The sequence below is a fragment of the Strix uralensis genome, chromosome 23 (genome assembly GCF_047716275.1).
Source record: "Strix uralensis isolate ZFMK-TIS-50842 chromosome 23, bStrUra1, whole genome shotgun sequence".
In the NCBI taxonomy this organism is placed as follows: domain Eukaryota; kingdom Metazoa; phylum Chordata; class Aves; order Strigiformes; family Strigidae; genus Strix; species Strix uralensis.
The window spans coordinates 4,262,872-4,286,229 of NC_133994.1; the positions used below are offsets into that span (position 1 = coordinate 4,262,872).

At 45.0% G+C, this 23,358-nt stretch overlaps 1 protein-coding gene across 7 annotated transcripts in view; it reads right to left on the reverse strand.

Annotated features, from left to right (window-relative positions):
* SAMD11 (sterile alpha motif domain containing 11) overlaps positions 1–23,358 on the reverse strand; it is a 175,101-nt gene that overhangs the window by 72,348 nt on the left and 79,395 nt on the right. For all 7 annotated transcript variants that reach the window (XM_074893298.1, XM_074893295.1, XM_074893299.1 and 4 more), the window contains 2 exons: positions 15,271–15,449; positions 5,780–5,830 (listed from right to left, as the gene is read on the reverse strand). In XM_074893298.1, coding sequence (XP_074749399.1) covers positions 5,780–5,830; positions 15,271–15,449 — 230 coding nt within the window. The remainder of the gene's footprint in view (positions 1–5,779; positions 5,831–15,270; positions 15,450–23,358) is intronic.

The following is a 23,358-nucleotide window of genomic DNA, read 5'->3' on the forward strand; positions in this document are numbered from 1 at the left end:
CTCCAACATATTGTCTCCACATAGCCATGCCTTGACTGCCAACAACAGTGGCATTAGCCAAGAGCTTCCTTGTATTTATTGGCTTTGCCTTCAGGAAGCACGTCCTGGTTCACAGCTTTAACAGTTACAAAGGTGAGAGCTCTTTGTATATTCCACCAAGACGAGGATTAAAACATTTCCTTAAGCAGTCTACGTCCCAAAGCCACAGCAGAAATAATCTGAAAGGGCCAAATTCAGCCTCACGTTAAATAAGTGTCCTCCCCATACCAATCCAGAAGTCACGGTTAATATATTCCGTGGTATTTCACTGGGATCTTTTGAAGCTTTCTATAGCATACAGTCAAGAGCCAGCTTCACAGTTGTCCTCCAAAGTCATCAAGAGTTATGGAAACAGCTCTGCAGGTCTACATACCGTTGGTATCTCATCAGTCTTCTCTGCCCTGATTTAAATCAGATGGGCAAAATCTGACTCATTCTCTTTAGTTCAGCTCACTGTCAGCTTTTTCAACTGGGGCTACTGCTTCAGCCCTGCTGTCCGCTGGTGTCGAGGCAGAAATCAGTGACTGACATGGAAGGATGAAGGCAGGTCCCCATCTGAAAGCACTCTTTTCCCTCTGCCACTGTCTGATTTTTCTGCTGTAACTTAAAGGCGCTTATCTGACAAATACCAGCTCTTTTAGGAGCAGACGCTAAAGACTGCAGGGTGTTAAGGGGTCACATCTAGCTTCCAGCTGCTAAAAACTTCTTGTGACCTTTTAGTACCTACTTCAGATCCCCTAGATTAAAAGGCAAAAGCTTACTAGGAAAACTAAATAAAAAAATAAATAGACAGCCCAGAAGCCATCCTATATCAATCCTTAAAGGGCAGAGCAGCAGGATGCTCTGGCACTCGATAACGTTACCTGCATCACACAGCAACACTTTCTGCTGAGTCAGGATCAGCCTTGACATGGTCAGAACCATCTACTTTTCAATTCTCCTTGCCTGCTTTCCTTTTCTCTCCCTGTGTATCTTTCCAAAGGAATGAGCTACAACAGTGAATTTCCCTTTAGTTTGCTTCTCCTGTCACATTTCCCATTATTTTTCAACTGCTTCTTCCACTTGGCACAATTTGCTTAATGTCCTCTTCCTTCTTGACTAACCTGTTTCATTCCTCCTTCAATACAGTTTTCTAAAAAGTGTGCAGTTGTACCACATAGACCAAACATGGACACGTAGCAATCTAGTTTAAGCACTGCTGTTTAAACTCAGTTCTGAGTAAGGGTTTATGCCAGGCTTAAATCAATGTGGAAAGGCCCATGAAGTATGTTATAGTCAGATTTAAACATACATGTACGCACGGACACACAGGCTCTTGGCCAAATGTCTGTCTGTCTAAAATACATTCTAATATGGTTCATGCCCATCCAGAAAGGCTGGTTACACACCACTGTTTAATCTTTGTTTAAACTGTGGTTGTTAAATGCATTTTATTTGCTCTAGGCAAATGATGCTTTTGTTTTCCTTCCATCTCCTTATGCAGCCTTCATGTGGCATATACCTGGATAAAATTATCCCCTGGTAGGCCCAGTAAGCTCGGAGTCTCCCCTCAAGTGGCTTTTTGTTCATATGGCAGTGAAGAGACTCTCTTGCACGCACCTGCCTCCTTCCTTTGTCCCTGTTTTATGTCTGCACCGGCGCAGGACTTCGAAGACAGAAACGCTGCCTCGGATACTTTTTCAGAGTTTGCTAAAGCATGCGGCTGAACGTCAAGATGCCTAGCTCAGTCCTCTGCTGTGCTCCTTGTCTTTGCACGTAGCTTTAACCAAATTACGTACCATCTTCTTTCCTACCAGTCAGGCCATCTTTAACAAGGGCAACAGTAAACAACTCTTGACTTCCTTGGGAACATGGATGGCTTAATTGCACTGACAGAGTCTTGAAATTCTCAGGTGGGCGAAATGTTTATTCCACCCTGAGCTGCATCACTGCGTGGTATTAACATGCATGGCCTCTTATCTATTTCTCACTCACCTCCCTGCAGTTCCCTCAAGACATCAAGTGGCAACAAATAGAAGGAAAATCCTTTTCCTCCCTGGAACTCTGTTTTATTCCACAATTTATTTTCATGAGATGCCTCAACCTCAGAGAGGTAATCCTGCCTGTGATGCTGAGCAACTGTGACTCCCACTGAAATCAATGGGAGCAGAGAGTAGGCATCTTGTGGCAGAGACCAGGCTTAACCTTGTGTTTACTATTTCAGGATTTCACAGGCTTGTCTTGAAATAAAAGGAGAAGTACATTATTTACTGAACAACTTTAACACATTTCAGCAAATTATTCCAGGAAGAGTATGTCCATACAAGGGAATTCTACCTTAAAAAGGCAATTTTAAAGGAAGACTAGCTGTAAACAAAAACTCAAACCTGTATTAACTTCAAAGTTTAAAAGGGAAGGGAGCAAAGCACCTGGCAAGACACGGAGAGATCCTAATCTCCCCTTTCAGGACAATTCCCCTATCTCGAGCTTTTGGTTCTCTGCATATAGAATGATTTGTACCCAATTAAATGTTTTTTTTATCTAGGGCAATGCAGGCAGCAATTCTACGGTGGCTAAATCCAATGAATCCAGGTATCCTCTGAAAACTTGGAAAGGAAGATCAAAGACAAACATGACAAAGAGGCAGGTAAATTAAGATGGCAGGTCTCAGACCTGCTTGATTTAAAGCAGCATGGTGACTGTGTGTATTCATGCAGGTGTGGTGCATCATAATGATTTCCCAGCATGGGTTTGGGGTGACCTGTGTAACTCCCATGTGCTGAATTGTGCAGGTCACTGAGAACAAAGGTCAGCTAAACCTTTTTGCCACGCCGTGATGTATTTTAGATGTGTCTGATGTTTTGCAGAACTGTGTGGCAATTTAGGTCATTAAATACATACAACTTTTTTCCGTACCGACACATAAACACACGAATTACTTTCTTTGCCACACAGCATAACACGTGTTGTTTTCTTCTGAACTAGCTGGATGGGCACAATTTTTAATAGTTGGACTAACTGTTTAATCTGCAAAAGCAAAACTTCTGTTCCCAGGTGGAACTACTGATGTTTCTGCCAGGAGAGAGCCAAACTGGAGGGAACAAACAGTTATGCTGAGGAAGCCCAGAAAGTGTACTTGCTGACATAAAAATCAGACCATTATTTTATTCTATGCATTGCAAGTTCAGAATATATTTTTTTAAGATAGGGATTCTAATTTCCAAAGATGTTTGCACCCTTAGTTGCCATTGTGCAGAATCGTTGTTCACGTGGCTCTTAATTAAGGCTTGTGTCAGCACTTCCATTACAAATCTCTGCCTTTTAGGAGTTTATAACTCAGCCATAAAACTCTGCTTTAGGCTGAAACTTAGCATGAAAGGGTCTGCCTGGAAGAAATCCATTCTTTTGTATTTTAGAGTCCCAAAAGCTTATAGCAACAAACCAGGGGTTTTATTCTAAAGGCTACCATACAAAAAACTTCAACTGTTTTTTTCTATGAGTGCTGGGTGAGATGTGCCTTCTAGACCTGCTTCTAGATGCTGACTGATCAGGGTGGGGGTTTGTGTTCTTAACACTGAAAATTTTAGGAATTATGGGGTTTTGTGCTTCAGGGCCAAAGTCTGTGCTTACTTAAATACCAGTGAATTCCTCTGCCCTCACCCGTTCCCTAATGGAGTATGAATCAGTTCAGGTTTCCCACCCTTCACTCCCCACTGCCTCCACTGAGCCTCCTGGGGATGCCAAGACTTAATTCATACTCCAGTACTCAATAAAATATCGATGGACTTGTCTCTCCAGGTGCACAGTTTAGGCTGTAACGTTCACACACCATGTTGCCAACAGAACAGTCCAAACTCTCCTCAGGTTGGGGGAAGGGAGTGGGAACGTGTGAATGGGTTAAAATGACAGAGACTATTTGTCCTTCAGTTTTCTGCTGCGCACTTTCACCCCTGTGCCACTGTTTTAGGGGGGAACACACAGAACAGGGGCACAACTTGTTCACACTGCGGTTGAAGGGCATGTGATGGAGATGGAAGTAATTTCAAACCCTCTCTGCTCCTGTCACTGATGCTTACATTTGCAAAACATTCTGAGGCTTGTGGATGTACCAGAAATGCCCACATCAGCCGCGATCCCGATAGGTGTGTCTTCCTAAAGCTCTTACACACTCTTCTCTTAAGAAAACACTACGTTTGCTGCACTCAGTCTTATACACATTAAGTCTTGTCACAAAAGTCATCAGATAAAATTATTTGCACTCCCTTGTCCAGACAATCTGATCTCTAGAGAGTATGAATTGTTTCTTAAACATTTATGAAGTGCCCAGCATGCAGTAGGCACTTCCACTAGTAGTAGCACAAGTAGTACTAATATTTTCCTACTGTTTTTAAATCTCTAACTGAACAGGAAGTTTACACAAAGCATCAGAAACTCCTTTTAGCAAAACAAAAAAGTTATTAGTGGGCTGCTATTTGCAAGCAGATCCAATGGACCAGATCCTGATTTCTACAGTATCCACATATGTACAAAGCACATACAGAACCAGATTCCGAACTGCTCTGCACCCCATCTACCTCCTTCTGTTCTATGTTCCCCAAGACATTTCACAGCTCCACAGGTTAATTATTCTTGTTCTAGAAAACAAGCAGTACCTGCCAGGCTCAACTATTTCACTCTGGTGTGGCAGTTCAGTATAAAAGAGAAAATTCAAAATTCATTTTCTTTTTCTAGTGCAGAGGCAAATTTCTGCAGCTATATTTTTAAAGGATTAGTAAAGTTTATGACTACTGGCAATTCATAAAGAAAATGCAGTATGCTCGGGGTATCAACTGACCCAGAGGTCACAAAGAAATATTCATGTTTGTAACTGGATATCTTCAATTTATGAACTTCCACCTTCTTAGGGCATCTGATACTGTAGGAAACCAGACTTTAAAACCAATATACCAGACTGGTTTGGCAGTCCTTCTCATAATTCAGACTTCTATGTCATTTCTTTTATTTATGTTTTGTAAAACACTTGTCATTTTTTAAATGTCAATTTTTCCCAAGCTGACTTGTAAATACTCTTGCACTGCATTTTTGCAGCTGTGATTCAACCCATTCATACTTCATGTTGCAAAATGCAGAGTCCTGTTGGCTCCAACACTTCATACTTCAACACTGCAGTAGGATGCCTACATGCCGAAGTTTTTGCAAGACCAGGGTGTCTCAGAGTCATCATATTATCTAAAGCATCTGTCATCCAGTGATTCGTGTCACACGCAGCCACAGGCCCACCCTTTAAGGTAGCGCTGCTTTAAGTTGGCAAAGCACAACACTGCAACTCCTGAGCAATTCAGGAGCATCAGTCAGTTTGGCCTTCAATGAGCGTTCTGTGCAAAGAATTGCTTTTGCAAATGAGATGCAGACTCCCAGGTCCCTCATGTCAGGAAACAGATCTGGGCCACCCCAACCTTGCATTCTTCCAAAAAGGGACCAGAGTAAAAGTATCAAAACCAATAATGGGCTTTCTTTACCAGTCTAATCAATTCTCTCTTCCAACATAAAAGAGACTGTTTCCCCCCCAGACAACTTTCCCCAAAATAAAAAACAAAAGAAAGGATATGTGGCAAGGGGAGAAAGAGGAACAAAGGAGGAAGAAAAAACCCCACAGCACTGACAGTTAGAAATGTTCATTTACATCTAAGAGCATCCATTTGCCAGTAACATATCATAAACTCTTAGCCTACCATACAAAGAGGGTGCCCCAAAATGGTACCTGCAAGAGGTCTCTCGGAAGGAGATGTTTAAATCCCAGTGGGTGTGTATCCTGTTAACAAACAAACAGAGAGGTCAATGGCACATGCTGAACACTGCATCTCTTGCTGCTTAAAAAAGATCTGCTCCATCATGACAACCCACCCATGGTCCTCTCTGAGTCCCTTGCCGTAGCTCTCACCCACAGCTACTGCCTCCTCCTGAGCTGGGGGGTGCTGTGACGAGCCCCCCTGCACACACAGGGCAGTGCTGAGTGTCCCCAGCAGGACTCGCTGCTGTCAGTGAGACCTGCAGGTGAGCTACACAGCAGTGAGACCTTCTCCTTGCTGCATGCAGTCTCCTTAATAGATGTAGGGACTGCAGGGTGTTGTCTCAACTAATAGGACACGTTCAGAGGAAGCAGAAAGAGCTAAGCATTGACATTTTATGAAGAAAACCCAAATACATCTGTACCGTATTCCCTCCTCCGCACCCACCCCAGCTGTAAATAAATTATTAGCAATTTCCCACCTCGGAAATTAATTTCACATATTCTGTCACTCTGCTGCTGACAAGCAGGAACAGCAGATTCTAGATGAACAATATCCTAAATTAAGACAGAGCAGCCAAGGGTGTTGGTTTTTTGTTGGGTTTTTTTTTCCCCTTGCTATTAGACAGTCTCTACACCAACCCAGAGGGCTAAGGCTTGACCTTCTGTGGTGTGGTGACTCCACTCGATACCAGGGAGCACCGATCTCCCCCGCCACGCAGAGGAGGTCTATGACCAGCACTGTTCCTCGGTGTCAGCGTGATTGATGGGAACCCCAGTCATTTGAGACCAAACTGGCAAGCAAGCCCCTATCGTTGCACAAACCCACTCCCACATCTCTCAGCATCTGCCAGGGAACATGCTGGTTCCTAGCTGTGCGTATAAATCAGCTCCTGCAGATGTCGGTTCCCAAAAGCATTAAACAGAAGTGGCTGCAAATATGGCAAGTAGCAGAGGCCAAATGCACTCTGGCATATTTTGTGTACCCTATAGCACTCCTGCCTCGGTCCTCAACTAGGAAAAGCGACAGTGTGTAGCTGAAAACGATCCGACTGCAGAAAAAGCCTAATCTAAAACCTGCTGAAGTAAAAGAGAGCCTTTCTTACGATTTGAATGTGCTCTGAATTGAGCCAGAAAACCCTTAAGCATGACCAGTGAAGTCAATGGGACTTAACTCAGGCTTGAGTGTCTGTTTAAGTGCTTTCCTGAATGGGTGCCCCTGCTTCAGCCTAGTTCAGAAATCAGCTGAAAACAACTCTTAGCACGGAAATAATTTCACATCCAAGACATGATGCTGCTGCAAGTTTTACTAATGTGATAGCATACCTTGCGTGCTCTTCCTGCAAGACTGGCTCAGAAAGGGAGCCTGGTGGCTCTCTGAGTAGTTCTTTTAGGGGATTGTTAGATTTTAGTAGATATTAACTTCCACCGATAAAGCTGTGCTCAGAACTGTGCTTAGCAGTTCCACACGTACCCGGTTTTTCATATTTTTCTTCTTCCTCATATGTAACAGTTTAGAAAACCTATCCCCGCTTTCCATATTCCTGACATTTTATTTGCAAATAGAAATGGAATAGGTACTTCCCAGCTACTGAGTTTATAGCAATAACAGTTGTTCTTCAAAGCTAAAATTCAGACAACATTTGAAAGCTTTCTGGAAAGGACAGGCCAAACTGGGGCGCTGAGTAAAATTTCCATGAACTGAAGTTTGGTCAAACTCTGGGACACATTTGGACTTTCCAGGTAAACTGATCTGAATCCAGCTCCCAGCTCTCCACTTGGGTTCAGTCTCTAAATTAAACTCTCAGCCTTCCATAAAATGTAACTTCTCATGGTCTGTTGCAGCTGCTGACATGGGCAGACTGCAGATAGTGATCCTGAGTGTCGGGCGAAGGCATGGCTCATAATGAGACTTAGCACAGCTAAACTTCAAAGTATAAGAACGCTGTATCAGAGAGTTATAAGTAGGGGGGAGGGAAAACCTCATACCAAAGGAATAGCTCGGATCCACATAAAGGCAGAAACATCTATCTGCCGAGATGGATAATTAAACACCCATATTTAGACAAATGAATAGGTGAGAATGAAATTAAATTCTAATTATCTTTGGGGGGGGGAGAGGGAGGGGGCAATGGGGAGCAGAACCAAGCACTCATTCCACATCTCTATGCCGTTATCACCAATTAGATTTCTGAGGCTAATGTACGTCTTGCTTTAACGGGTTATTCATCCAGTTGAAATGAAATTACTAATAATTTGCAAACTATCAGCTACACAAGCCCGTCCTTGGGTTGTATAAAGGAGTGGTGAGCAGGAGCCACTCCTTTACAAATTAATAACAGAAAGGAGGGGGAAAAAATAAAAACCATGGCAAGCAAAGGTGCTACAGCTGCCACTGTCTCTCCCACCTCCTCACCCACACAAGGTCTCAGACACGGTGTGATCGGTTTGAAAGCGTTCAATAAAAATGACCAGATGAGCCCCACAGCAACAGAAAGGGACAGGCGCCCTGCACGGCTTCGCGAGCGGGGAGGGCAGTCAGGGGGGTACACAAGCTGGGGGAGTTAACAAATTGCTGTGTCAAGGCACTTCAGCAAGGAAGGACTAGAATGTCAGGGTTTGGTTTGTGCAAAGGATGAAGTTGCTTATATACGTATGTGAATCCAAAAAAAATTAACAGGAAGGACTGCTGCTATTCAAGGCATCTCTGGAGCCTGGACTGGAATGAGAATCCAGCCCAGAAAAGAAAGTGACAGAGCTGGCAAAATAATGGAGAGCAGCTGGGATAGTTTTTAATTTTTAAGTTGTTTCTTTCCTTCCCTGTCATTTCTTTTTCACCCTAGCAGTCCCTGCAAGCTTTCAACACCAGAGTGGCAGCCGTGGAAGAGGCCAACGGAGTGAGTCAGGCATCTCCCCAACGTCTCATCACTCCAGGGGCAGTAACAACCTCATTCTGCAGCTGAGTCTCTGCACCGTGGCCAGCTTGTGTTCTGCTGCTGCCTTTGGCTGGCTCTGCTGGCCCAGGTGCGTGCTGCAGTAACTGGTACACGTGCCACGAAGTGCGGGGAATACTGGGCAGCATCCAGCTAGAGGAACAGGTCACCGCTGCCAGAAAGAGAACCCATCACAGCCCCATCTCTTACCCACAACTGGCCCTTTCTGCTCCCATTTAATTATAAGACCAACACTTCCTTTGGATGGAGTTTGTACCTTTCGATTTTCTAGCACAGGCAAGGCCACAGAGAAGAGAAAAATATTGACAAGGTTCCCCCCCATCCTCTGGTTTAGAAGATGGCACTGAAGGGACAGTGCTGGTGAGAGGGGGAGCTAAGGACTCCTGTTCAAGTGGCAGAGCCCAACGCCACCACGGTCACTGGGAACTCAAGAGTGCCCTGGTCAGGGCCCAGGTACCACCATCTTCCATGGACACCCAGAGCACTGAGGCACAGGGTGAGGCCTGTGCGATGCCAATCGCAACGCTGCAGGTAGGCAGTTGGGGAAGAGATTTTGCAGGTGCCATCCTGCAGGCTGCTTGGGTGGATGGTCAGAGCTAGCTCCTCTCTCCTCCCCATATATCACTGCTTCCACAGGCTCCCTATATCCATGCCACGTTATTTCAGGCAGCCAACATTAAGAAGCTTGTGCAGGCAATGAACAGGGGCAGGCTCCTCCAGGAAACCTCATCCATGATGGCTGGAAGAATGGCCTTAAAACTGCAGCAAGACTGAGACTTGGACTTTGGGCATCTGGGCTATTCTCCACCATGGAATTGATGTTGCAAGGGTCAGATACAAGGAGATACAGAGAGCAGCCAAGAGCACTTGTGAGTCAAGATTTCATTTGCTTTCATTCTCACACTTCACCTTTCTTTCTGGTCTCATATCTCCTTCCTGAGCAAGAAGGGATTTCTTGCTGTTTATTATATTTTATCCTGCAGCATCCCTGAGAAGTAAGTAGCCATTTTCTCTCTCTCTCCCTCCTCAAATATATGTCCTCATTAGGTCAATGACATGCTTCCTGGCACTCTAGACCAAGTGCAGCCTTTGCTTCCCAGAGGGATCTTTAATATATTTATTGAATACGGTGACTGTTATTGAGTGGCGCATTGTTCAGAGAAAAAGGGGGAAGGAGGAAGGAAAGAGAAAGGAGAAGAGAAAATAAAGGCTTGCAGAGGAAGGAAGAGGGGACTCACAGAAAATAACCAGTGGAAGCTGTGAAAAAAGTGTCATAAAGCAGCAAAATATGTCTCCAGCCACAAGAGGGGCCCTGCCTCCCTCCTTCTCTTGAGTCCTGGCAATTAGAAGAAGGGCTGTCGAATCTAATGTAAGAGCTTGATTCACAGCTGGAGCCCAGAGCCCTGCTCTGTCATGTCTCTAGTCTCTCTTCAGTCGTATGCTGCCTGGAAGAGCCTTGTCAGCTTAGCCTGGACCCCAGACACGCTCTGGCTTTGGCAGCAGGCGAAAAGCAGTGTTGTGTGGCATATCCTGCCATGAAACTGAGCTCCACCAGGACATCACACAGCTCTCATCCCAGGGCAGCACCAGGCTGGACCGTTTGGGAGCATTGGAGGAGGAGGCCAAGCAAGAACAAGAAGGTAAAGGCAGTGTTGTGCACATTGCACATCAGCTGAGAAGGCACTGGGACCTCGTGGATCTGAATTACAAGCAGGTGCATGTGACAAATATAATGGGGGGGTGCTTGGGTTTGATCTTCAATCAATTAGGGAGTCAAAGAGCAGCAGCCTTATGGGATATAAGAAATAGCTTTCCACTTAGAAAGGCAGGCAGTGGAAAGGCTGACAGCCACTACCATTAAGGCTTAGTGGAGGTCAGTAATTTTGCTATTAGAAAATGGATGCTGAGTGAGGAGAATGCTGTAAAGCTGGTCTGCGAGGTGAGGGATGCTGGGGGACAGGAGAGAGCAACTTGCCCCTCTCTGGACTCTATCCATGTTCATGTGGGAATAGGAGCAAGGAGACAGTGTTCCACCATTCCTTGAATAAGCACCTTCATTTCAAATGCTCTCCTCTGGTTTGAAATAACATTAACCCCATGCCAGGTGCTAGACACCAGGGCCATTCAACTGACACAGCCAGAGAAGGTTTGGGGGTGTGGGCGACAGTGACATGAAAAAAGGAAGAAGGACTTAAGGGTAGTATGAGGTTCTCCAGAAATCTGCTTCTCGTTGCACAGACACCCTGTTACAGGACTACTTTTGTTATTTCTCCTAAAAATGGCTTTTATTTCACAGCAATATTTGGCAAGGAACCCAGCCCGCTGTGTGCTCTCATTGTACAATCTGCTCCTACCTTTGCTCCCAATCCTCTTTTTTTAATAAAAGAATTTCAAAGGCATTTTCGCCATACATGTCCATTTGCACCTATCCTGCTCATTACTCATCCAGTGTACACATTTACTGACATCCCACAAGGGCTCCTTCAGAGACAGGTCAGGTCAAAAACTTTCACCATTTTAAACAGGTGCTTAAGTATTACTGCCTCTTATTATCAGCCATGCCACCATATTTTGCTGGGGACTTAGACAAAGCTGTGCACGAGCAGTTCCTAACCTCCCCTGCCAAATCTCAGGTGCTATCATTACATTTCCCCTCTTTCCCTCCCATGCTAAAGAAAAAGGCCAGCCTTTAAGATAGAAATTAAATTCATGTACCCACAAGACAATGCTGGGCTTGAATCCAACAGCATGTGAGGATCTCACTGTGAAAGCTGAACCTTACTCTCCGGCTTTCCACTGTTTTAGAGATTCTTGGGACAGCATAACGGAGATCCTTAAATGCAGTTTGAACCTCAGTGTGAAAAAGCTCACAGGCTGTTCCTGGGGTAATGCATTTACCAATGTCACTTGGAATCTCCCAGGGAGTGTAAGGAAGTTAATGCTCCCCAAACTATTGCAGAGCAATGGAATTTGTAGTCTCAAACTTCCTCTGCATTGCTTACTTTGTGTCTAGGATAAACCAGAGAGTGGTAACAAAAAAACCAGTCTGGCATAACTTTAGGTTTAGCTTGCTGGGGGAGAGGCAGCTTAGTTAATAGTCTGCAAGAAGGAAAAAGGCTTCAGGAAGCCAAAGTTTCTAACTGAAGTCTGCTCGACATAGTTCTTGTACCAGTTCAGCTATGCCAGTATTATTATGACTAAAATAACCATCCAGGTGACATAGGTGTATCGGTACAGAAATGCCCTATACTGATTCTCTTTTCCCCAAATAGGAAAAACTATTTTCATAGCCAGACAAGCACTCTCACCAGGAGACAGTACAACTTAACCAAACCATAGTAATTATGGCAACGCCACTGTTGCATGTAGACAATGTTGTAAAAGAGCAAGATTTTCAGGAACCTGAAATCTGATCAAAAGAAAAAGGATTTTCCTCTGCAGTGCTGTCCCAATAATCTTCAGAGCTGAGTGCTTACAGTCTGGGTATCAAGCTACGGTATCAAGCTCAGCAGATGCCTCTGGTTACGTGAGACAAGATTTTAAACCCTCTGTCTTCCAGACAAGAGGCATCACACAAAGGCTACTTAGCACGCCCTGCAAAGCAGGCTAAAGAGGACTCAAGGGGTCTCACTACAAGATGAAAACATTCACCTTTAAGCTTGGGTCACCTGGATTTCAAAGCAGATGAGCCAAGCTCACCTCAGCACGAGGCTTGGTTTCCTTAACTTCATTACATATGCGCACGGCAGCGAAGCGACACGGTTTTGCAAGGACTTGGTTGTGAGATGAGTTGGCATGCAGGGAAATGCACTGACTTCAGTGGTAGCTACAGGTCTCTGCTCCTTTCTAGGACTGCAAGAACATAATGAGGTGGGTTTTCTCTGCCTCAGACCTCCTCTGAAGGCCATCACCGTGGGCAATTGCCTACGATCACAGAGGAAATCACTGTCAAAGGCTAGGGTGAAGGACTAGTCAAGAAACTAAGCTTCTGACTCCTATTCTAATCCCTAGAGTCTTTTCTTCACCGATGCCCAGACCTCAAAGTAGCAGAAAGCAACAATGCCAACAATGGAAGGAAGCAGACAATATAAAGGAAACCAGGAATAGGAGAAAAAAGAAAAGGCAACAATGTTCAAAGCAATAATGCAAGTGTTTATAATAGTAAATGCATGAAGGTGTGCACGAGGGCCATCCAGGGGTACAAGAGGAAAACACAGGTTTGCTCAGGCCCTGACCTTGTTTTCCTACTATCACAGTTTAACCTATTTCTCCCTCTCAGTGGGAGACCATAAAACCTCAGCCCAATCCACCACCAACCGGGGAGGATACAACAGGTGAATTAAAAACAGAAAGCAGATGGGGCACTGTCTCTGCCGGGCCCCAGCTGTCACGTCTGCGAGCTGTCTAGCCTTTCTGCTGCTGCTGCTGTCTCTGGAGCCAGCCCCATCACACCTTCCACCCCAGTCCCTGGGCTGCTAATGACACTGGGAACAGAGCCAGAGCCTGCTCCCCGCAGCAGCACTGGGCAAGAGCGGGGCCAGGTCGCTTCCCATTCACCACTCTCGAGCAGGTGGAAATGGCCAGTGCTCCCCCTCTTTGGGACAGGAGGGCTGGGGGACCCATTTGCAAGGGACAAAATGCTTGGAAATGCTGAGGGATTTGAGCGGTAGATGTTCCCTGCCTGGGTGCCAAGCACTGACTTACATGCTCTTTTTTCTGTTATTCCTGCACTCATCACAAGTGCTGCCTGGCCCCTGTTTGCCCCAGCTATTCTAGTTTTTCCCTCACACACTGTGTTAGAGCTCCCAGGAAAATGAAAAGGAGAACAACTGTACAAAAGCAATTAAAGTCTAACCTACCTGGTAAGAACCATGCACTCCTCTAAGAAATCAAGACAAAGCTTAAACAAGAGACCTTCAGACAAACTGATTGAGAAGTACTGAGAAGCACAGAAATGGTAAGCTGAGGGACCACTGGCTAATAACTATTAAGTATTTTTTCTCCATTTCCTAATAAACAAGGCAAAGCAATTACAGTAATTAAAGATTTAAGATAAGAGCACTTTATATTTGGGGGGCCCAGCATATCAATTATATAGTTATCATGTTGTTCTCCCTCCTAATGAGGCAATCTAGCACTATAATTTTGCAGAATTAAAAGCATAATTAAAGGGGGCAGGAGAAGAAGGGCAGTTTACCAAAACTGATTAGGAGGGTTCCCTCTCCTCTGTGGCTCCTGTGCACACGCACAGTGCAGACGCATTCCCCAGACACCTTTTCATTTCCAAGCGATAACCCTTGAACATGGCTGTTGGACAGCTGCAATGATAAACCCAGACTTTAATTACAGGCGGGTTTTATGAGAAGAGCTGGTTACTGTTTTGTCTCCCTACTTTCAAGCTCACAGCTGCTGAATGTACCAGCATCTGTTGGAAGGCAAGGGGGGAAATAGCTTATCTACTCAGGAGCAAGGAACACATAAAACATAAGAAAAGCAATTACATGCCTTCGGTTTCCACTCCTCTGTTTTTATAGGGCTTGTCTTAGAATCTGAGTGATTTTATGCATCAGAGGAAGATGACAATCAAGATGAGTTGCAATGATATGCATGGGAGGCTGAGACACAGTGCCTTTAGGTATTTATTTTCCTGTAGTTACAGGTCTTCTAAACATCATCTTTTTTCAGAGGGATGAGAGAACCCAAAATTTTGCAGCTGAATATTATGGGCACTGAAACCATACATGGGACATACAAAGTGACAGTTACCAGGATGTACCTCAGGACAACCCTTTCTCCTCTTCCTATAACCCTGCGTGATTCCAGGATGATGTGTATGGTACTGAGAAAGACACCATCAAAATGTGTAAGTACTGAGGTAAGTCCCAGTATCTGAGTGACTCTTTGCCTACTGCAACTCCACTACTTCTACTTTTAGACTCCAGATGAGTGAGGCACAGCTATGCTCTTTGACACTTGTAATCAAGAACATGTAACCACAACCACTGCTGCTACCTCCTTCCTAGACTTTGTTCCCCGACATTGACTTATTCAGTTTATATGACATCAGGATTTAGGGACAATTGAAAGCAAAAGGCAGGACTGTGGACCCATACACCTCTGCGTATTTTCAGACAGCTACGTAAAAAGCCCACAGATGACTTCTTAGTCAAGCTGTTCATTGGCCCCAGCAGACACAAAGACACAGAAAGCTGGACAAAGGGTGAAATACAACTTAGAGTCTGCAAATCCAGAGGCCTTTAGTGCAAACACAAGGCCCATGGTGCAAGGCCCCATAGAGCCTTCCTCACCCCAAACAGGAGCGAGTAAGTAGAAAAGAGGACCCAGCTACTCTTTCTGAGCTATAACGTGACATTTGCAGTTCAATTTCAGGCCCTGGAGGTGACTCCATTGGGCAGCCTGGGCAGTACTGGCCCACAAAGGCTGGTCACCTGCTGCCCAGTTTTCTCTGTCTTTGCTCTTGCAGTGCAGCATTCCCTGGCAGGAACGTACCTTCTTTTCATGATACTGATATGGAGATCCTCCTCCTGCTTTACTTCAGGGTGTTGACCATTGCTCTTATCACTCTCTTCGCTGTCGTCGCTATGCGAGAAAATTGAGGTCAGCTCTTTCTTCGGGATCCTGGTTGGAGGTAAGGGGATTGTCCTCTTCTCTGCCAGGCGACCCCGGTTCTGGCACAGGATGGAATTAGTTGGAATGGGAAAGGGCGGAAGGAAAAGAGAAGAAAACAAGAATTTGGTTAGGCAACCCAGAACCAAGCAGCTCCTCTCAAATGGCTGCCCTGCGAAGGCAATGCTGTTAGTCATCGCAGGCTTCAGACTGGTATGTTGGGTGGGCAAAGGCTACGTTCGTTTTGCAAAAGACTTCTCAGCAGAGGCTTATCTATATCTAGTTCTTCCAGTTCTAATATTGAAGTCACGCACTTCCAGCCTCTCCCCACCTCTTCATTCCTAGCTCGCGTCTCATCCACGCCAATAGGAAACATGGCAGCAGAATTAGGCACCAATCTCTCTCTCCAGAATATTTCCTACCAAATGTTGCACATTAACATAGCAGAATAGGTTAAATTAAACCTTTGCCAGTAGCCCAGGGAAGATGTGATCCAGATAATCCAGAACGCTTTTTACTGCAAGGAGAAAACTGCCTAGGCCAGCCAGCAGCAGGTTTGTCTCTCACACAGTGAACAGTCCACATTAATTTCAACTTGAATTACTGAGGCTACTTTTCACTGTTCATTTGCATGTTCAGATGAATCCAGCAGGTCCTGCCTTGTGTAGACTTTCCCTAGGTGGTCCTGGCAATGTACTTCCCTCAACAATTCACTTCTGACAAGACACAAATAAACAGGAGGAAAACTCCCAGAAGGCAAAAGCTGCTTTTTCACTGCATGTGTATTTGTATACAGAACCCAGCACAACGTGACCCCGATCCCAACCTCCTATCTTCTGCAAGGAGTGAGAATATATTACAGATTGCTCTGTCCCTGCACCCTTTGTGCCTGATTCACAAGAAGATACACACCTAGTGCAGCCTAACCTGGAGTGTGTTGGGTTTTTAGCTCTCACTGCGCTAGAACATGTTTCTAGCACTTGGGGTGTTTAGTTTGATCTGTGATTGACCAAGAGAGAGCCCCATCACATGAGCATTTACAGTGGAAGATGTACATCGGAAACCCAGGGAGACTGCAATGTCATCGCCCCACAGAAAATTTTAGCAAACAAAATCATGAAACTGGGAAGGGAACCACAGTGAGGGGGAAGTGAAGCACAGTTTCATGCACATTCTTTGTACAGATATGCAGGCATACTTCCTTCAATAGGACAAGTCATAGAAAAGAAAAATATCTTTAGCAAGGACTGGAACAAGAGGAAGAAAGGTGTGTGAAACAGGTCGAGTTAGTGCAGGGTAACATTTAACTAATAACAGCTTCTCTGAAACGTCGACTCCAACTTTCCAAATAAACCTGGCAAAATGAAAACATCCTGGGAAAGCCAGTCAGGCTCTCTGCAGGGGAGAATGGAGGAAGACAAAGTGATAGAAGAGCCCATGTTTTTTTAATTAAACAAATTAAGAACTTTCCACAAATACAAAACAAAAATTTCTTGTTTACCTCTGTCAATAAATTCCAGTTGTGGTCATTAAGGGGAGCCCTAATCGTTGTGATAATTAGCTAAACCCATCTGGAAGGCATCACCCCAAGGAGGCACATCAGTTTTCCCCTTCTGATGCACGTCCAAGCCAAGAACACAGCTGTCTGTGAACAGCAGACACCCAAGGGAGAGAAGAGCAGTGGGCCAAACTGGCTTAAAATGGGAAACCGCGTGTATACAAGGAAAAAGACGCTCACTTTCTTCTTGAGAGAGACGTGAAGCAACAAGGTGAATGCTCCTACACCTCTGAGTATCCCAAGTACAAAACTGGGATCAAGCTGCAACAAGCTCTGTAGTGAGTCCAAACACCCAGATTCAGACCCAGGAGAATACCCTGATTGTGAATATTGCTGGGGACTCTCAGAGACCCACCTGCCCAAGGCGAATTGCTATGGTGTGAGGGGCCAACAGCATCTATGTGCCAAACAGCAAATGCTTTCCCTCGCCCCTGGGGGCTCCCCTACACAGGAGCAGAGATCCACTCCCACAGCCCTTTGTAAAGAGGTTTCTCACTGTCTGTTCCCTGGAGGAACGCGCGATATAAATCGTGCATCTCCCACCCTTAAATACTTTTTGTGTACTAGGTGCATTTCCACCCCTGCCCCCTCTTTTCTGCTCCAGTGTGTGCAGAGAATGTGCGCAGAGCTTGCCCTCTGTCTAAAGCCATCTTAGTAACTCCAGCTAGCACAGTGCAAAAGAAGAGTAGGGAGGAGAAAAAGTGAGGGGAAGGAAAGGAAAACCAAGTAGGCCAGTATTTGCACCAGACTTCTGTCATGCTGAAAAGCTAAGACTTGATATCAGCATGAGCTTTAACGTGCCAAAGCTCTATATATTTTTCTGAAGTTGCAATTTATCACAACAATTAAAGGGGGAGGGGAGGGAGGGTGTGCAAATTTCCACTTCAAAATAATTGCAATTCACTCTCTGCTGTGACTTCACAGGCTAAAGAGAACGGCACTGATCAGATACTAAAAATCATTTTATGGCCATTATGGTACCTTCGAGCAGTTACCAGGTCTCAGTGACTGCCCAGGGACTCATCAGCCCTAACAAGAGTGAGAGTGCAGCAAACAGGGAGGCACTAAACCTACAGAAACAGCCCACCAGACCAGGAGCACAGGTTCTCCCTTTCCCCAGCTCCTCAGAAGGCTTATTCTTGCCTTTCTGTAAACTGTATCCTTACACCTAAAGCTGCTGCATATATATACACCTATATATACACACATATATGCCTATATATGTAATATACAAATATATATATATGTACCTATAGAGTTATCACCTAACACACAGAGACCTTCTTCCCTTAAAAGACAAACGAAGGGGCATGAATGGAGAAGAGAACCTGCAACTGCAGCAATCTCTGCTCACGGGTGACCTGTACTACATTTGCTCTGACCAGGGGCCAGACGTGGACAACATCGGAACCAGGGCCACAGTGGTTCCAGTGCCCTCGTAAACACCTGCATTCCAGCACTAGCAATGCTGTGTTTACTTTGTATTTTTGCCAGTAGGTTTGGGGCATTTTATTTATTTATTTATTTATTTATTTATTACATTTCTCCATTCCCAGAAAATTAAAACAGACTGAGCCAATCAATTTTGCCTTTTATGTTCATCTATAGTCAGTTTTGAATCAATTGCACTTTCTTAATCTGTTTAGAGGCACTCACCACTAGATATACATTACTTCTAAACTAAGCACAAAGGTAGCCAGAAGCCTGGTCCAGAACCTGCTACAATCAATTGCCTTTCCACCGACTTGAAAGGGCATTGGTCCAAGCTGCAAATAAAACCCACTCATTTGTGAGAAGCACTCCATCTAAGGAATCATTCCTATGACTCTGGCTTTTGCTGAAGTCCTTTGCCAGTAGTACAGACGGCTTACAGGACAGGAATGCACCTACAGAGCTGAGCAGTATATTGAGATACCTGCAGTCACTCAGATTCAGGGTTATCACCAATCACTTGGCACACAGTGGCAGGGTGTGAAGTCTGCACTTAGCAGAGCAGTGTTACGTGCAAGAATACACCCAGAGATCACAGTGGCATCGCTATATATGGGGACATACATTAGGATTTATAGATGTGTTGATGTAAGCCTCATAATCTCACCTTAAAAAAGCTTGTATTTGTCTGACAGTGTCATTACAGAGTGATCTCATACATTAATGGGATGCTGATGTTGAACCACGAACCCTCAAAGAAGATTTGGATATTTTAAGAAGAAAACTGCCTTCCAATTTGTTGGCATTCTTTGGGATGTCTGATGCTTGGGAAGACAATCCAGCCAATGGTCACCCGCTGCCAGAGCCAGGCTTAGGACTCTAGTTCCCTCCATTAAATAACTCCATTTTTACACACATGAAGAAAAGGGGGAAGGTGTGCTTTGCCAGCTGGCTTGCTTGAACTAGTAGGGCTGGTTTGGCCAATGGGTCAGAAGGAGCATTTTCTATAGCTGCAGAGCCAACAGCTGTTAGTACAGGTGCAGTACCCCCAGCAAAAAGATGAAGTATCTGTAGCGCTAAATATGTCTTACAGCTCAGCCCAGCAAAGCCAGGTTGCCTGCCTGCCAGCTCCCCGGCCCAGGGATTACAGACAGAAGGTGGTGTAAGGAACAGATTATACCCCTGAGAGCAGGGGGAACATAGGATCCCCACTGAGGACCTGTTCTCAACACATACATCTGTGGGTGAAATATAGCCAGCCAGCCAAAACGCCGCTGCGGAGTTATTGCACAGGTGCTCTCCCCTACCCTGCAACAAACCCTCCAACAACCTCTTCCGTGCTGGAGAGGAGCCAAAGATGTTTGCTTTCAGGACAAACACTGACTCAGCTCAGAGGAAACCTCTTCAGAGCTTGCACCTACCTTCCATAACACAGGGATTTCCCCCCCCCTTGGATAGACGGTGGGAGGGTGGAGAACAGAGTATCACTTACCCTCTCTTTAATTAATGCAACTAGAAAGTAAAATGTTCCTGCAATTCTCCAAAGCCTTTACAAGGGTGAGTGTTGAGGGCACTGCCAAACTGCCTCATGTATTAGGACTCCCTTCCCTTTATACATTGTTAAAGATTAATTTTGTGGGTTATGATTCCAGCTAATGAAACACAGCTGGAGTTTGAGTCAATAACCCTCTATTCCCCAGATATCCAGCTACCCACCCAGCCGTTCCTGCGTCAGTCCAGCCCTCAGTCACTCACCACTTCACCCTCCTAGGGTCTTCTGACACCATTAATTGCTTGCATTGCCTCTCAAAGTATTGCCTGGGTGGGGGGTTGCTTTGTTTTTAAAAATCACAGACAGGCATATTTCGTTTCCCTGGGAAAAATCAGATGGTTACCAACACACTATTTAAAGTTACCGATTACCCAAGTCTAGAGATGCAACCACAAGTTAAAAAAAAACAACAGCTTGGGAACAGTGGTAGGTCACCTGAGTGGAGAGGCCTGGAAGCCCAATTGTTCTGTCATGAAAGCAAAGGACCATCAGAAAGATGGAAAAAAAACCTGGTGATATTTCTTCCAGAGAGCGGGGGAAAAATTCCGCTCTGTGTGGCTAGGCAAGGTCAGTAGAGTTACAAAATAAAATCTTTCTCCCCCCACCCATCCAACCCCCTCATAGCTCTCCCCTGGAGCCCTATTCTCCCAGCCAAGAATACCAAAAACTGAACTGTTGCATAAGAGCCCTGGGAGAGCTCGCAGATGGAATGACGGGCGCAGAGCATAGGACTTGGGGGAGAGACAGGAAGGGAGGGTTAGGAAAGGTTTCCTGCCCTGGGAGCTACTGCAACAAGGTCAAAACAGCTGAACGCCCTGGTGTGACATTCAAAGTCAGCCAGAAAAAGAAAGATTCCTCGCAGAGAGAGTCCCTGGTGAGCATTTAATTGATCCCAGCAATGGAAAGGCCTCTGCTATGAGAGCTGCAAGGCAAAAAGCTCCATGGAAAAAAAAAATGCACATGAAAGCAAAGCTTTTGCCAGCCCACATTAACTGCCAGCCAAACCCTGGACATCTGATCCCACTGGGAACTGACCCAAGAAGATAAGCAGGTGCAGTCCCTACGGACATCGCTTCTTCAGCATCCAAATCAGTACCAGAAAAAAAAGCACAGAAAGGCAAATGCACAAAGAGTTTGCACACTGATAAAAATATCAAAGCTGTTTGCAAGATGATTCACGTGCCTGTGATTCAACTCTCAAAAATAAATTCTATTGGATAAAAAAAAAAAAAACAACCTGCAGAAGCAACAGCACATGCATTCTTTCTGTATACGTAGAACTGGGAAATACAGGGAGCAGACAGGGAATGCTGGGGGGAGGTAAGAGGGGAGGTTTGTGCGCTGCCAATGCTGGGAGCTGAAGAATGCTAAATCTTTTCCATATGTGAAGGAAATCCTCAAGTCCAGACAGCATTTTCTCTCTCTTTTTATTGATAATAAAGATAGGGAAAGGGAAAGGGGGAGGTTCTGAGAGGCTGAAATATTTTTCTTTTACTTTTTCAAATAATAAACCTAGTCAAATGGCTTTAATTAGGGAAATTACACAGCAGTGGAGCCCACACATGCCCCTGTAGGATAACTGACAGAGTTTGCATTTACCTTCAGCTGTGATTAGTGTAAACACCTAAGAAAGGGTCAGTTGCCTTCCAAGATAATCCTCCACTCTCCCCTGGGCCTTCATTAGGCGTTCTAGGCCAACGTGCTCCCAGGCCGACTGTTTCGGTAGCAAATCCGGTACGGGCGCAGTTCTGCTGCCCTGCGCTTCCCAGCTTCTCCGTCAAAACTGAGGTCACAGACAGAAGCAGCTCTCCAGCCTCTCATCTCACCTCCTGCTCCAGTGTTCAGTAATGAACAAATGAATAAAACAACAGTCGGCAGCCTTCCGCTGCATCTATTTTTCTGCCTCCCTGTCAGCTGCGGTCCAGCCCTTTAACCTGACCACTAATAGGTTTATTATTTATCATCTCTTTCCAGTGACACCAATGTTACACTGGAAGTCATTCCAGTGCGGGAGGGATGGCCCAAAGTACTGAGGGAGCAGGAGGGAACAGACAGCAACGGTCAGGCAAAAAATTAAGGCAGGACAGACCACAAAGACTCTTGCAGGTTTTGGGGACTGCCTCACACTCTTTGTCAGAGTCTCCTGAAAGTGGTTTACAAGTTCTGGCAATGACTGGAGGCAAGCTGAGGAGGCAATTCGGCATGGCCAGACAGGTCTAGGAGCTGTAGCCAGGGGGACAACAGGTTCTGGGAATAACTGTACCCCAGCAGGCTCTCTCGGTCTACACTTGACAATTCCTCATTAACAGTTTTGAGTTGTCATCAACTGATTTATACAGAAGCTACCGATTCCAGTACGGACAATCCAGGCCCAGTTTTAGGTATTTTAGCTTTTGAGAAAGAGAGACAGGGTAAGTATATCAAAGAAGAAAATTACTCTTAACTGCAATTTCCCTGTGTGATCCTAGGCAACTCACTTGACCCCCCTGTGCTCAGTCTCCCTGCTATAAAAAGCCATTAGTAACACCTCCTCTCCCTTGTACCTGTTTCTCTATACCGTTTATATTGTAAGCTCTTTGGAGCAGAGAATGACGTGTTGAGTCTGAGGCTGTGCATAGAAACTGGGCTCTAGGTACTACTATAATTGGAGAAAATATGTATGTTTTAAACGAAAAGAAAGTTACACAGAAGGGAAGCTGCAGTTCTTCCCATCAATATTAACAACATTATTTTCTGAAGCCCTAAAGAAACAGATGAACAAGATCTGTGAACAGAAGGGAACATTTCCCATTTATTACCTCTGAGTGAGTTATAAAGCCTAAAGGATAATTTGTTAATAGAGTGAGAGCTATGCTCTTCTGGAAAAGCCAACTGGAATTTCCAGTCTTTGAAGGGAGGCAACTCTAAGATAGAAAATCTCTCAGTCCTTTGGAGCTACCTGCTTTCAAAAACTCTTTGGAAGAAGGCTGAAAAGTGGCCCACTCTTTGTTTTCTGTCTGTTCCACATCAAATAACTTTGTCCATTTCAGTCTGAGGTTGCAAAGAAGGCAGCAGAGATGTGAAGCCAGGTCCTCAGGCAAAGTCAGTATTAATGGAGTAAAAGTCAGCTTACACCAGCTGAGGATGTGGTACACTGATGCTATCTCAAAACTTACATATTTTTCTCTTTTTTCTTTCCTTTCCTGCTCCTCCTCTCTGGTGAAGAGACAAGGAGCAAAAGGGCACGGATGCTTTCAGACATTTTCCCTTCTTTTCACGCACCTCACTGCTGTACCTTTCGAGTAACAGAAAGACAAGAGAACAAAATAACTGTCCGTCATTCCCCCAGGTATTAATGTTTCACTCCAAAGTTTCATTACATCAGGTCCAAGAGAACACAGCCTTTCCCAGCGAGTCTGAAATATTTCATCAAGTGGAATTTGACTGGGGT